This window comes from Larus michahellis, chromosome 8 (genome assembly GCF_964199755.1).
Source record: "Larus michahellis chromosome 8, bLarMic1.1, whole genome shotgun sequence".
NCBI classification, from domain to species: domain Eukaryota; kingdom Metazoa; phylum Chordata; class Aves; order Charadriiformes; family Laridae; genus Larus; species Larus michahellis.
The window spans coordinates 323,818-338,151 of record NC_133903.1 but is presented as its reverse complement, the minus strand read 5'-3'; the positions used below and the strand labels follow the sequence as shown (position 1 = coordinate 338,151).

The window sequence follows — 14,334 nt, the reverse complement described above, 5'->3', positions numbered from 1 at the left end:
TGGCCTCTTCTGTCCTCAAATGGCCATGATCACAGTATCAAAAGCTTTGAGAGTCCACGGTTTGCCTTGGTGAACCTGTGACTACAAAAGCTATGAAGAATCTCTTAAACTCAAACTCCATTTAGCTTCCAAAAACCCAAAGATCCACTGTAGCAGTGCTGGGACTCCAGAAGTCACACCTGAGGCTCAGCTTCCCACATACAAAATCATCAACCTAAAGAAACTCTTCATCCACTTCAGTTAACGTAGGGGCCTGTAGAGGCTGATGACTGCTTCCGTTCCACACACAGCCCCCTAGAAAGTGCCCATTCCCTTCTTCAATGCACATCACAGTCACAGTTATGCCAAGATGACCTGTCACTCACATACTCGCCCCCGGTTCATGTAAAAGCTAGGTGCTCTGCAAAGCACCTCCTAAGGTCTAACATCCTGAGAGGCAGCTGCTGAGAGTAGGCTAACAGGATACACGAGGACCTGGGCAGAACACTCTCTGAACATGACCTTCGATTCCTTCCTGTCTCCATTTAAGTAGACTACAACTTCTTTTAGTCTGCGTGTATTAATAATGTCACGAAGAATTCAAAATCTCATTACTGCCAATTTCTTCCTGCCCTACAATGTCATCTATGCACCCTTCTCTGATTCAGCTTCTCTCTGCCCACAAACACACAAAACCACCACGCTCACTTTAGGGCACAGGGCATTTCAGTTCTAAGGCACAAGAAGCTGCTGTCCAAAGGAATTGTATCTATCAGCTCTCCGCGCACACAACTCTGAGGCAGCCATTTCTCATCATGCCCTTTACCCTCAACTACAGCCAATAGTACTCATGTCCTCTGAATTTATTATGTGAGAATCTGGGGAAAAAACAGCAGCTTTCAGCAAAGACACAAATTACTTTTCCTCCTCCCCAAAGTACAGCATGGAACAGGCGGACACCATACGACACTACTGGCCATAAATATTTTTTAACCTTTTTAATCGCTTTACACAAATAAATATAGGGAAATAAAGTTCACTTTCTAAGTGAGAACACGTTTTCTCCACAGATGGAGATGCTCTCTATTTTCTAACATTTTAACTTTTTACCTGCGGCAGAGCTAATGAGCAAATTGCTTGCCTTTACGATCAACCCAGATCCACTTCTCGATCGAGGTATATTCAAATGAAAATAATTTATCTTTACATCTTAATCGCTAAAACACTACCACTTACTTAACTGAGCATAATAATTTCTGGTCCCTAGAACTTTACACACGACGTGTCACCTAATCTGCTGTGTCATAAAGACTTAAGTCACACCTGAATCCAGGTCTCCATATGGCAGTGTCTCGGACAGACATCAAAACACAATAAAAAAGTCAGTTTCAATCACCATCAGTTTTATCTTACACTAGTACTGCAATATCCTTAAAGTCTCTTGCACAGCATGCTTCCATGTAGAGCTAAATCTCATAATCAAACTTTGCAAACAAGGGGAACAGACAGGTCTAACTGAAAAAAAATGAAAGCAATGCACTCGTCAGCTTCTCTTTGATGGGGTAAAAGCCTTAAACTGAATATGAACTTAGGAACCGCTTAGGAACTTAATTCTTTCCATGGTTAGCAAAAATAAACACAATGCAGAGGTTGTTCCTTTTTGCTGTGGTTATGTGTGTGTTTACAAGACCTGTATTCATTTCAACTTCCATGTGCAGCTACTGCTCACAAAAGGTGCCTGGGAACAAAGTCCTTTCACTGATTAGCAGCTCTGGGGAATAAAGTCCTTTTTAAAGGCCAACAGTGCATGCTCACAGAACACAAGGCTTACCCACACTGCCCTCATGAGATCTCACGGTCCCGAGCCCACAGAAATATATCTGGAGAAATAAGCACTTCATTATCCAGTCCTGGCTTTTCTGTATGCCCCGCATTGTGGGGGCTATGTGATAGGGGTTCTGCAGCATGTATTATAAAGGGATGAATACTGTTAATGACAGACAATCTGAACCTGCCCGTCAGCCACAATGTCAATTTACACCAACACTCCCATGACAGACTTGTAATAACACCTTTGGGATTAAAGTACAAATAATTTCTTTGGAGGAAACACCTTATCGCAGTAGAGCGGAGTTTTGCAATGTGTTGGCCTCTCAGGCAAACTTCACCTGTGTTTTCCTTTAAAAACAACAAATACTTCTATACTTACAACAAAGTCTCTCCCTCTACAGAGCACTTCTGCAGGGACTCCACTGTGCGGACTAGAAGTATCTTTTGGGTAAAGGACATCACTGTTAATTAAAAAGGAAGACTGATTAGTTACTAGGTACTCCAGAAAAACGACATTGGTGAAGATTAACATAACAAACACATCCTCCCTGTTTTGCAGTTAAATTATACCTTTATCCAAAGCATAGTTTTCATTAAAGGAATTAATATTGATGTAATTACATCACTGCAATTACACTAGTGCAAAAAAGCTTACACCAGCAAAGCACAGCCTTGTGGCTAGCAGGTGTGTGCAACACAGGTACAAGCTCTGCTTTGTTCTTGCAAAGCCTATTCTCCCCCTTGGATCAGTGTAAACAAGACCAGAACGATCCTAAGAAATGCTTAGGCTAACGTGGTATGCAGCCTCCAAAATGCTGATGTACAGGCATAAGGGGTTTTTATTTCCTTCCCAAACAAGGGCTTAAGACTCAAACACTACACAATACCATGCTCAAACCAAACAGCCCTGAGACCAACACTACCCTGCGTCCTTGTCTGCTTGCAAGACTAACTGGATGACATTTGTTAGCACGCTCTCCAAAGCCTCCAGGCAACCCAGGTTTGTGATCTTGATCCTACCCAGGCCAAAGAAATGGGTCCCCTCTCTATTTAAAGCTCAGATGTGTCCATGTGCTGCTCTGTGCCCAACCACTCCAAACACACCACATCTACTAGAGATACACACATCCTCCTTGGACTAGTAGCAAAGAATCAGCTATAACATAAAAACAATCTGAATGCTAATATGCTGTCTTTTAACTTGCTTCCAGCTTCCTTCTGGAACGGCTGGAGGGACAGCATGGGTTGCTGTAAAATCCGTTCACATTGTTAACAAAGGCATGTATCACAATAGCTGAAACACATCCTGCTTACAAACTTGGACTGGTAGCTGGTACCACTCATCTTAACACAGAGAGCTATTCTAGAGACTATAATTCTCTGCATGCAGTGCTCCACCCAGGTAAAAAAAACCCCATACTGCAGTTTAGACTTCAATTCCCAGTGGGATGCTTTATCCTAATAAACAGAAGGATGATACAGAATCCATTTCATGTGGTACACTCAGTACCCCACGCTTGATTTATTAAGTGAGTAACGCCTTCTAGAGGGTAGCTTTCAGCTGACAAGAACAGCATCCGCTGAACAGCAGGTGACAAGGTGACTGCACAAAGATCTTTCTTTGACTGAATTTAGCTAAGAAATACATTGGTTTCATTTTCTGTGCTTATATTTGACACTGATCTCTGGAAGAATTCGCGACAGTCCTCTCACAAAAGAACATGAGTGAAGGCAACATCGAAAACCTGACATAACTCAAATGCAAATACAGATCACACGACTGCTCAGCCATAATTTTAGCTGGGGTAGGTACTAAGGTACTATCCTTTAACATCAACCCTTTGAATTTTGAGTATCTGACTGTACTAAAAAGCACCAAACATTAAAGCAAGATTTTACAGTACTGTGAGTTAAGCACGTGGCTACTTTGGGACACAAGGAACACGAGCATATAAAATCCATTGTTCTGATCCTCTTCTTAAAGCAGGAAACCATGTTCCAGTAACAAAGACGAGCCATACCTCTTCACCACCCAGTTTCCCTGGACCAGCATTGCCACCTGCTGTATACAGCGGAGAACTGCCGTAGAGTCAGTCCCAGAGCCCAGCAAACTCATCAGGTTTGCAAATGGCATGACCTTCACTGAAAGGCAAAATACACACCAGATTAAAGGTGTCTTCAATGCATATGATAAAGACATAGATTTATAAATCTGGGATACTACGGTTTATGTTGAAGCTCATGCTCAAAGCTGTATCTTAGAAAAAAACCCAAACCTAAGTTCTACTAAGTCCCTTCCTGCACTACAGTCATCATCTGTTTTAAAAATATCTGCTAGTGTTGTACCAAACTTGATTAGCTTAACTGGTCCCAAATTAACGCATTAATAAAATAAAATAAAATAATCTACGCAATTTTGGAAACAAAGACACCTGACAAGACAGGAAGCTCCTGAGGCAGTTACCATGATTTGATCTCATCAGATAGTAACTCTGAAGAGACAAAATAAAACTCCCAGATTACACTCATGAAGTGCGTATTACTGAAAGCTTCCCAGAAAGTGCAGCTTTTTGCATTAGCCTTCAACTTATGATTCACGCTCAGACCCCACATTCTAGGGGATACCTTCGTAAATAGATGTATCCAGAAAGCTGTCATCAGATTAGAAATTATTCTAAGAGCAGGTTGACTGCAAACATACAGATCAGCAGCAAGATCTGATGTTACTGTTCTGCTCTGCACAGTAGGTCTTCTTAAGGAAAGGCCTGGAATTTGGATTCTTCACAGAATCAGAGCACCAGACTGACTGGTGGGGTGACAGAACTGGTACTACTAGGAGAGGTACCTTATCTGAGGCAATTAGAAGTCACAAAGTAAAGTGCAAATGTGTTACAAAAGCTACAAACCATTCTTCATCAGGATCTTAATCTGATCAGCAAGGGGTAAAGTCCTCAGCTGGGCCATAGAAAGCACATTGCTTGGAGCCATTGGTTTGTCACTGCAGATAAACAAGCAGATTTGCAGCCCATGAAAAAGAGCATCCAGCCAATTTGGACTTCGAACATTCTGTACAAACACTTACTTCTCTTCCTCTATGCTTGGAGGCATCAGCATCATTAAATATTCACTAGAAGAAAAGAAAACACATCCTTAAAATGCTTGTCTTGGGACTTCCCAAGTTTAAGCACAGTTATTTCTTGCTTAGAGCAATCCTACTTGTGTGAATCTACAAAGCAAACATTAGCCTGAAAAGATAGCATTCCCCTTTCCTCTGCCATCTTCCTCTGTAAAATTCAGTACTAGTAAAAGCTATTGACATTCCTCTGCCCAAAGAGAAGGTATGAAATAAACGGGAGTCAGAATACCAACTTTTCTGTACAGAAGGGGTGTCCGAACAGAGGAACTGCAAGAGTAAATACATAAAGCACAGGTGCTCTGACAAAGCAGTAAGAGGGGTCGTGTGAAGTCCCGTAGACAGAGAGAATCACACCTGCAACAAGCAAAAAATCTTTCCCACCCATGTAATTACCAGTCTCTGTGAGGAAAGAATCAGACACAAAAGACTTCTCAGAACACCTAGCTCTGTTCCACTGAGATGTTAAGAAAAAGACACCCACACCATTGAACAGAGTCTGCCACTTTCCTACTGCTCGGGCCACGGCTGTACGAGATCACAGCGAAACATTAGCATTGACTCTATCATGGGAAGATTCCTGTATAGCTGCAGTCACCAAGAAACAAAACCAAACAAGTTTCAAGTAGTTTTAGGTGTCTCTCACAAATCACAAAAGGAAGTTTTGTAAGATTTGCTAACAATGGAAGTTATTGTCTTCAGAGCTTTAATTTATTTTAACCAGAAGCTGGTTTTGGTTTATTTTTCCTTTACAGTATTCACAGTCCCAAAAACGCAGGGTTGCGATAACGTACAAGAGGCTACAATCCCAAGTGAAAACAACTAGTTTTAATCTCAGAGCACAGGGAAACAAAGAAAGCAACCTGAATAAGTTGAAGGCTAGTTTGTTACTCTATTTTTTAAACAATTAAATTTTTATCATGGATAGAACTATCAAAGATCAGACTTTTAAAGAATATACCTGCTTATTACTCTGAAAACAATCCCAACAAATTACTGCAATTTCTGTAGGAAATCATCAAACCATTACCTGGGAGATTTAATTAATTCCGTGTTTTCAGCAAAGCCATGACCTTGACTAAATAAATACTGGCGCTCGTGTTCAGAACGGCTATCCTGGAGATATGGAGAAAAACAAGAATCACTACCACATACTGAAAACATACAAAATGCCAGAAAGCCGGATTCCTCATTCCAAACTGTGACCATCCTGTCATTACTGCACCATTCAGGTGTTCCACATCACTAATTGACGTTCTGCTTTCGCTTTCTCAGGCGATGCTCATGTGACATGGGAAGATTTCTGTTGCTATGACTTCAAAATCTCCTGACAGACATGCTTGTGGGTCAGACAAACAGGATTTCTGTCACTCAACTGACCCGGTTCCCCAAGTCTTTCACAAAGTCCAGTTCATAATCCAAGACTTGAGTGATTCTCGTACTCAGACTTCCTTTTATGTTTGTCAACTCTGTTTTAAACCTTTTCCAGTGTGGAGATCCCAACGCATTATCCAGTGGAGGAGGCACAGGGCGCTGCAGGATGTCTACAGACCTACTTTTCTTCATTATCTTTTGATGATTCCCTGATCCCCATGGTCCCAGATTTAAAAGCAGTTCTAGACTTGGCTAAGCCTCCAGGCCCAGGTGGCCTCCTCAGCAGCCAGCGCAAACCTACCTTAAAGCCATAATAATGTAGGTGAACCCAATGCTCTTCTGCTTGTCTCTTCTGCAGGAACTCATAGGACTGAACACGTCGTTGACGAGCTTGTTCGGTTTCAGGGCGAGAGAACCGTACCTAGAAGATTTAGACATCATTATCATTAAATACAGCCCTAAAACCCTTGGAACAAAACACCTGCATTATTTATTTGACACATACGTACCAGAAGCTAGGGACCCTAGCTCAAACGAATCACTCTCTGCTGTCAATGCCATCTTTATGCTTGTGCAACAAGGACAAGTCCATCTTATATCCCCCCTCCCAAGCCCAGGGTCACCAGGACTAACCGAGGTTTCCTGTCCTTCTATTTGGGTGTGAATTCTCATGCTTTCTTGTGAATTGTTGCCTAAACTACCATAAAAAGAAAATTTGGACGTACGGTAATTTGCTTAACATCATCTTCAGCTTCATCCTGGGATGAATCACCACCTGCCAAAAAATACAACAGAATAAACACACCACTGCAGTAAAAGAGCTAAAGCCAATCTGTAACTGTTTGGGGGCCCATGCAGAAAGAGATACTAGGAACTACGTAACTATGGGTTCGATCCCAGCTTGTCAAACTATGCAATGTATGACAGCACCACACTGCTCCTATGATAGGAGACACTGCTCCCATGAGCTCTTTTCAGTGGCAGTGGTGACACACTCCCTACTGCTGCCCTTTGACACTACCCATCACCTCCCATCCCTCTGCCAATCCCCCACACTGTGCCCACAAAAGCATTTATGCAGCTACACTGAAAATAAGATCAGTAAAACAATCTGAGAAATGGCCTTATAATCAGTATGTTGTTGTAACAAACACCTTCAGAATATAATGACTCTTATCAGTAAAATTACAGAGCTGTATCTCAGCTCCCAAAAGAAAACAGAACTCATGGAGCATTTACCTTCATTAGCAGCTTCTCTTTCTCGGTGTTTTGCATCAGCCTTGTCCAAGTAGGTGAAGCTTGGCCTCAGCTGAAGAATTCCATGTAGTGGAGTCAGATGAAGTTCACCTGAAAGAGAGAATTAACATTGTTTTAAATAGCTTTTTCCCACTGCATAAGGACAGCACTTTTCATTATCTCCCTATCTCTGTAAAGGCACAGCTTCAGCTGAACATAAATATTTAATACAGTAAAATGTAAAAAGGGATTGAAGTGAAAAATTCATCCAGTGCTCAGATTTCAAAGGAATATGAAAGACTGTATTGGGTCTGGCTGAGATGGAGTTAACTTTCTGCAGAGCAGCCCTCCTAGTGCTGTGCTTTGTATTGGTAGCTGGAAAGGTGCTGATAACACACCAGTGTTTTGGCTACTGCTGAGCAGCGCTGCACCAAGGCTGTCTCCCCAGCGTTCCCCCCTCACCAGTAGGCTGCAGGTGGGCATGATCTTGGGAGAGGACACAGCCAGGACAGCGACACCAACTGACCAAAGGGATATTCCATACCATATGATCTGCTCAGCAATAAAACCTAAGAGAAGTGGGGGGGGCACATCCGTTATTACAACCGTTTGTCTTCCAGGGCAACTCCTATGCTTACTGAAGCCCTACTTCCCAGGAAGCGGTTGGACATCACTCGCTGACGGGAAGTAGAGAATAAATCTTTTGTTTTCCTTTGCTTCCACATGCGGCCTTTGCTTTTGTTTTATTAAACTGCCTTTATCTTGACCCATGAGTTTTTATCCATCTTATTTTTTTCCCCCTTGGTCCTGCTGAGGAGGGGAGTGATAGAGCAGCTTGGTGGACATCCGGTATCCAACCAAGGTCAACCCACCACAAAGACCAAGACCTATTTCTGCTACTTTCCTTTTTGTGTTTAAACCAAATCTTGTAGAGAGACACATGCTGGCTCAGACCTGACCGATAGTTCAGGAGACTTCCTAGTAAAATAGCCATCACTGAACACAATCTACATATTTCCATCTCAAATGATCATCAGACCAAAACTCTGTGATGGCATTAGGAGACAAGAGAGGGGCAAAAAGTGTTGAATAGGAAAATGAGACAGACGCAATTAGATGGAGATAGTAATTTAAATAACAACGATAAATCTATGCTACAAATATGCATTATTTCAGGTCACAGTGCACTGTTAAGATCCTGGAGGCATCTACAAACCCACAGTGTTCTTATATAATATTTACGGTTTTGCGAGACCTTCTCAAGGACTCTAGGGACATTGATAAGCAAAACTTTTCCTTTCTTTAAAGACCCGTCAGTCAATTAAAACCTAGGCTGAATAAACAGGTCTTATTTTAACCCTGAAATCAGCATGTTTCACTGATGTGAGGGTAAGCAAAAGAAACTTACCTTTTTTATAAACAGCAGCTGCGTAGCGGGAAACATTACTTGCAGCTTGCGAAGAGCAGAAAGTTTGCTTGTCCATCAGCTTCCTGCAGACAGATGAATGCTGTGAGATTGTATTCTACAGGCAATGTGGCATACAGATGTTAAAGGTCTGAAATCACTAATTCTCAAAATGGAATATCAACAACTGCAGCAAATATATATACTCATCTTTCTGTTTGCAATTCACAATTCATGAACTACACCAAAAAACACAGATTACTTCCGAGAATACTTGCTATGTAACAGTGTCCAAAGCACGCCCCGAGACTGTACAGCCACTTGTTCTCACCTTTCCCTGAAGCCCCGGTGGACATACATATATCTATGCTCACCACAAAAAGGAAATGAAGGCGAAGAGGACACCTACGAGGAATAGGTACTTGTTTCATCTGTACACGTGCCATCTACATTGAGCGCAATCTGTTCTCCCTTGCTGCGACAGTAGTTAGGATTCAAAGTATCAATGGCCATTTCAAGTTCAACCTAAATAATAGGAAAGGAAAGACAGGTAAGTACCATGGCAGAACGCCAAAAATATCGATTAAAATTCAATCCCACACTTGCTAACATTTCCATAGGTTTACAGCAAATTTAAAATACATAAGAAGCATCATTCAAACCCACAGGGCAAATCTGCATAAAGTTGAGCAAACATATGGGTTTTTTTAGGATGGGGACATTTTAACAATAAGCTAGAGATACATAAACTCCCATGTAAATGAATGGGAGCAGAGAAATGAGAGCTCTTTAGGCCGCCTGGATATACACCTTCACTTTGATGAGCACCTTCCCATATCACAGTCTAGTTTATTTGTCAGTACAGATCAAGTACACAAGCAATATCCCTGAAGCTTCCCCATCACTGAGGATCCATTCAGAATCTCTCAAATTTAAGGTATGTGTTCTTCTAGTTTGGGTACCAAGCAGCATAAAGTAACTATGTCCTCTTCAGAGGCAAAGGCCTAGATCCTGCTAAGTTTGAGACCGCAGGACTTACCACTGACTTCACGGTTATTCCTGATTTACACCAGCTGAAGCACAGAAACAAGGTCTAAGCCTTTAGTTACAAGAACTTTCCCCCACTCAAACCTTAAACTTCAGACTGATGTTCAAAAATAAACGCTTGCCTGCACCCTGCTTCTCTTTATATACTAAAACAATACAGCATGTATTCTTCCTCAGGATGTGCCAAAGCCCTTATAAATTCATATATCACAGCTATTGCCTCATTTTTTCTTCCCCTTTACATTCCTCATAAACTGAACTGTTACAAGTCCCTGGATGAGACGGCAGATTTACAAGTCTGCACAGGGCTTACAATGCAAATATTTACTAATTTTAGTAGACTTCCTGAACACAACGTGCATCCTAACTCCGAAGTTCACACAAGCGCTCTCCTTAACCATTTCCCACAACAAAATCCCAATATCACAGACATCTATTTCTCTGTTTGTTAAATAAGGCATTTTAAAATCATAGCCACAGTTTTGTCATACATTTGCAAGTAAGTGCAATCATTTTGGCTTCGTCTATGCTTTCACTACCTATACAACCCCACTGATTTCAAAAGGACTGCTGATGATTCACAGCCAGGCAAGACAGAGACCAAGATGCTAACACTGAAAGACAGAGCATGCCTCCAAAGCTCAACCCCTTTCTGAATATTGTGAAGACCTTTTAGATCACGTACAGACTGAATTAGCATTGGTAACTACGTTTCCCTGAGTGACTCTATTTTAAAGAGTGGCTTTTCCATCATGACTAATTCCTCTCTTTTTTTTATAAACTGCTCTTATTCTAAACCCTACTTCACAGACACAATGGAAGACTCCCCCAATACATCCAAGCACAGAGATCTGGTCCTGCAAGTAGCTGCATAGTTATAACAGCTTAATAGCACAATGTGCTTTTCTTAAGTACATTCTGCACAACATAAAACAACTTTTACAGACTGGACTCAAATGATGACCAACCTTTTGCTGCTTTGGTTTTATCTTCGCTGATAAATGTGTGACATCATCGTACGTCATGGAAGCTGGACGAATAGGATACTGGAAAACAAATCCATTTCATAAAACCCTCTTCCTTTAAAGATCAAAGAACTTCACAGAAACTAACTCAATCTCTCCTGTCTTCTCACACGTAGATCCACTTGTCAGATGGATACAAGACATCAAGAAGAGAAATTACTTGACTGATTTGTGAGTCATGAGGGGATTTGGGAGTATGACCTAGAAAGCCTGTTGCTTTCCCTCCAGTCCTCTGCTTTCATCACTACACAACCCCCTTCCTGCCCCTCACACACCTCAATAAACTGTAACACAGGAAAATGGTACCACACATTAGCCCACCTGAAAAAGGAAGTGTTAGAAGCAATTAAAAACCCATCCCTCAGCATTACCTCTCTGGAGAGTTATTTTCCAAAAGTAAAATATTTGTGGGTTTACACAAGTAGTGTCAGCTTACAGGACGTGTGCCACATGTCAGGACACCAAACCCAGGTTTACACACGGGTCTCTCTTCTGAACCATTTGGGAATGATGAGAGGACAATGTGGTATCCAAATGAAATCTTCCAGCCGTAGCAGCATCCTGCTCAGAGCTGCCATTTCTCCAGAACACCCACAGGCCCCATCCTTAACCAATGCTCACTCCTGACATGGAGCAACTCTGGGTATCCTAGAGGGAAGGCTGAATGGTCTGGTCCAGCGTGTCTGGCCGTCTCCAGTCATGCCCTGCTGGCACATACTATCAGTGGATATCACAGGTTTATAATAAACATTTCATCCAACAACCTCAAAAGACTCCCATTTTGCAGATGGCAAAAGTGAATCACAAGGATAAAATAAGGGAAATTCAGCAGCAGAATGCAAAACAGACCTCTACCTTCCTAACATATTTCCACCTTCAATCACTAGTTAGTTTTATCTCCAAAACGTAAGTGGGCTCTTCTGATGAACTGCACTAATTTATGAATACTGATGACGTTTTAAATAGGACCAGTCCTAAAGAAATGTAAAGTAAAGATGGCAAAATTCAGTGGTGACAGAAGATGGCTAAGAGACTGCAGATTTATCCAAACCACGATAAAGAGACATCATCTACTAAAGCAGTCCCTCAGGGTGGTTAAAGGGATTGATTTAATGACGAGTCTGTGCCATAAATGACCACTCCCCTCTTGGCAATGATTTAATACTAAATATTTCAACTGAGACCCAAACAGCCTTGCCTATATCCAAGATCTTGGCAGTCTGAACCAGTAAGGAGAGTTACTACTCTGAATTTATTTTAAACAAACTATCACTACAAAAAAGTTCATGGAAATACCTGAAAAGTTAATGGAAATACCTGAAACAGATACAGCTTCTCCAGTAGACTTCTGGCCAGGAACACATCAATCTAAAAAGCAAAACAAACAACTTTCATCAGATGCCAGCTGTAACTGAGGGAGCCTCAGATAAAAGTACAACCCCCAGAGCTCAAATACTGACAATTTTAGCTTTCCATTACAAACTCCAACATAAAACACATTTGTGACTCTCTTGTCAAAGGTCTCCTCTGTTGATTTGGATGTGAAATTTTGCAGTTGGCCTTTTTAAAAAAACATACAAAACCCCCACACTGCAATGAGGCAGCAGACAGTGGCTCTAGCTGTTTTTTCCTCTCTAAGGAAACTTGGCAAACAAATCTGAAACTTTCCGAGGGGCTGAAGTGAATCGGTTATCACAATTATAGAAAGAGGAGGGAGTCTTCTCTTTAGCAGTATGACTGAAAGGCAACTTCATTACTAGTATTTTGTCATAAAATCTTTCTAAATTAGACAAGAGACATCACATCCCAAATCTGATTGAATGTTAGCATTTTGCCACCAGCACTGAAAATCCACAGATGTTTCATGAATATCACATGTGAAAGCTGCCATTTTAGACACCTTTAGATATAGTCCTGACAATTCCCACTCCTTTTCTCATGGCTTTTCTCCTTCTTATGAACTTGCCCTTCCTTGTACTTCTGGTGTGTAAATTCAGGCATAAAGTGAACAGGACACTGTGGTTACCCTTTGGGACACTGGAGTCTTTTAGACGAGTCCAGAATCAGAACATAACTGCATGTTTTAGCAGAAGGCATGAAACATTTTAGCTTCATATCTAACAGGTATTAACTCATCAAAGTCATTCCGATTTTTTACAGCTCTCAGAGACATGCAATAGAATCAGTGGAAACACAAAGTGTTAGAAGCAAGTTCCCCACCTATGTTCCTCTTCTGACATGGAAAGATTACAAAGGGTGAAAAACCTGAGATGAATCCACCAACATGGACACCACTATTTTGGCAAAATAGATACTATGAGCCATGTACTTGGCCCGCACAACATACTTCCTTGCACAGAGCAAGCCGCTGGTTGTAAGACAACTACTGCTGTTGACGACATGTTGTTTCAGCAATGTTAAGAACACTGGGAACTATAATAATAACGATAAGGAAACCTCCTGTACAATCACTGCTGCCACAATGCACTTTTACCTCTTGTATAATTGGATCATCTTCTTCATTTGCCATGCTAGGATACAAAAAGCTTTTTCTTGGCTTATTCCTTGGCACAACCTGAAAGAAAACAGAAATGTCATATGAGTCATTACATCTGTGTGATGTACCACATGTAGCCTAGAGTATTTGTTCAAGTTAACTTGGTTCCTTTCAGTGGTAATCTGTTTAGTCTGTTTTTTGAAGGAATGTATGTATTTGCACAATCAGGTCCCTAATACTCCACAATCTTGACCAACTGCCACCAAATTTAAGAGACAAGCAAAAGTCTCTACAGAGGGAAAGACGGGCCTTTTATACTTGCATAAAGTGTATCTTTTATATACTGCGTACCTATAACACGCAGGCAGTGGCTGGTTTTCCAGACAGTACATCTACAGCACACTGCTGGTCAGTCCACATGTGAGCTCTGAAACCGCCACTGCAGTTGCCACTGTCACAAGGACCGTGCCATAGGGTTCACTATCTTCCTTTCTCAGAAAAATTCCTTGAAAGCAGATAATGGAGAAAGCTCCCAGCTAAAGAGCTGGGAGAAGAAAAAAGCCTGCTTGGGACCAGACACATGAACGTGCCGACCTTGACTTCATCTGCCTGACCTACCTGCTTGCCTTGTCTCCTGACCTACCATTCTTCAGACCGTACTGCTAAATGAGAGCTTCAAAATACACTCCTTGGCCTCTCTTGGAGTCCTCTGAAATCACCAGAACAACAGATTTTACTTCATAACTACACTAACTCCAAAGAAAATAAGACTCTCATATTAGCTGGGTGCTCTAGAACAAAGATTCAT

At 41.5% G+C, this 14,334-nt stretch overlaps 1 protein-coding gene across 3 annotated transcripts in view; it reads right to left on the bottom strand.

Moving 5' to 3' along the window:
* The window catches only part of POLR3E (RNA polymerase III subunit E), a 32,801-nt gene that overhangs the window by 12,670 nt on the left and 5,797 nt on the right, over window positions 1–14,334 (bottom strand). For all 3 annotated transcript variants that reach the window (XM_074598169.1, XM_074598170.1, XM_074598171.1), the window contains exons 2-14: window positions 13,524–13,604; window positions 12,347–12,397; window positions 10,973–11,050; window positions 9,367–9,482; window positions 8,961–9,043; window positions 7,556–7,663; window positions 7,042–7,091; window positions 6,618–6,737; window positions 5,973–6,058; window positions 4,892–4,936; window positions 4,716–4,807; window positions 3,831–3,951; window positions 2,189–2,270 (exon numbers count right to left, since the gene is read on the bottom strand). In XM_074598169.1, coding sequence (XP_074454270.1) covers window positions 2,189–2,270; window positions 3,831–3,951; window positions 4,716–4,807; window positions 4,892–4,936; window positions 5,973–6,058; window positions 6,618–6,737; window positions 7,042–7,091; window positions 7,556–7,663; window positions 8,961–9,043; window positions 9,367–9,482; window positions 10,973–11,050; window positions 12,347–12,397; window positions 13,524–13,559 — 1,068 coding nt within the window. In that variant the 5' untranslated portion in view covers window positions 13,560–13,604. The remainder of the gene's footprint in view (window positions 1–2,188; window positions 2,271–3,830; window positions 3,952–4,715; window positions 4,808–4,891; window positions 4,937–5,972; window positions 6,059–6,617; window positions 6,738–7,041; window positions 7,092–7,555; window positions 7,664–8,960; window positions 9,044–9,366; window positions 9,483–10,972; window positions 11,051–12,346; window positions 12,398–13,523; window positions 13,605–14,334) is intronic.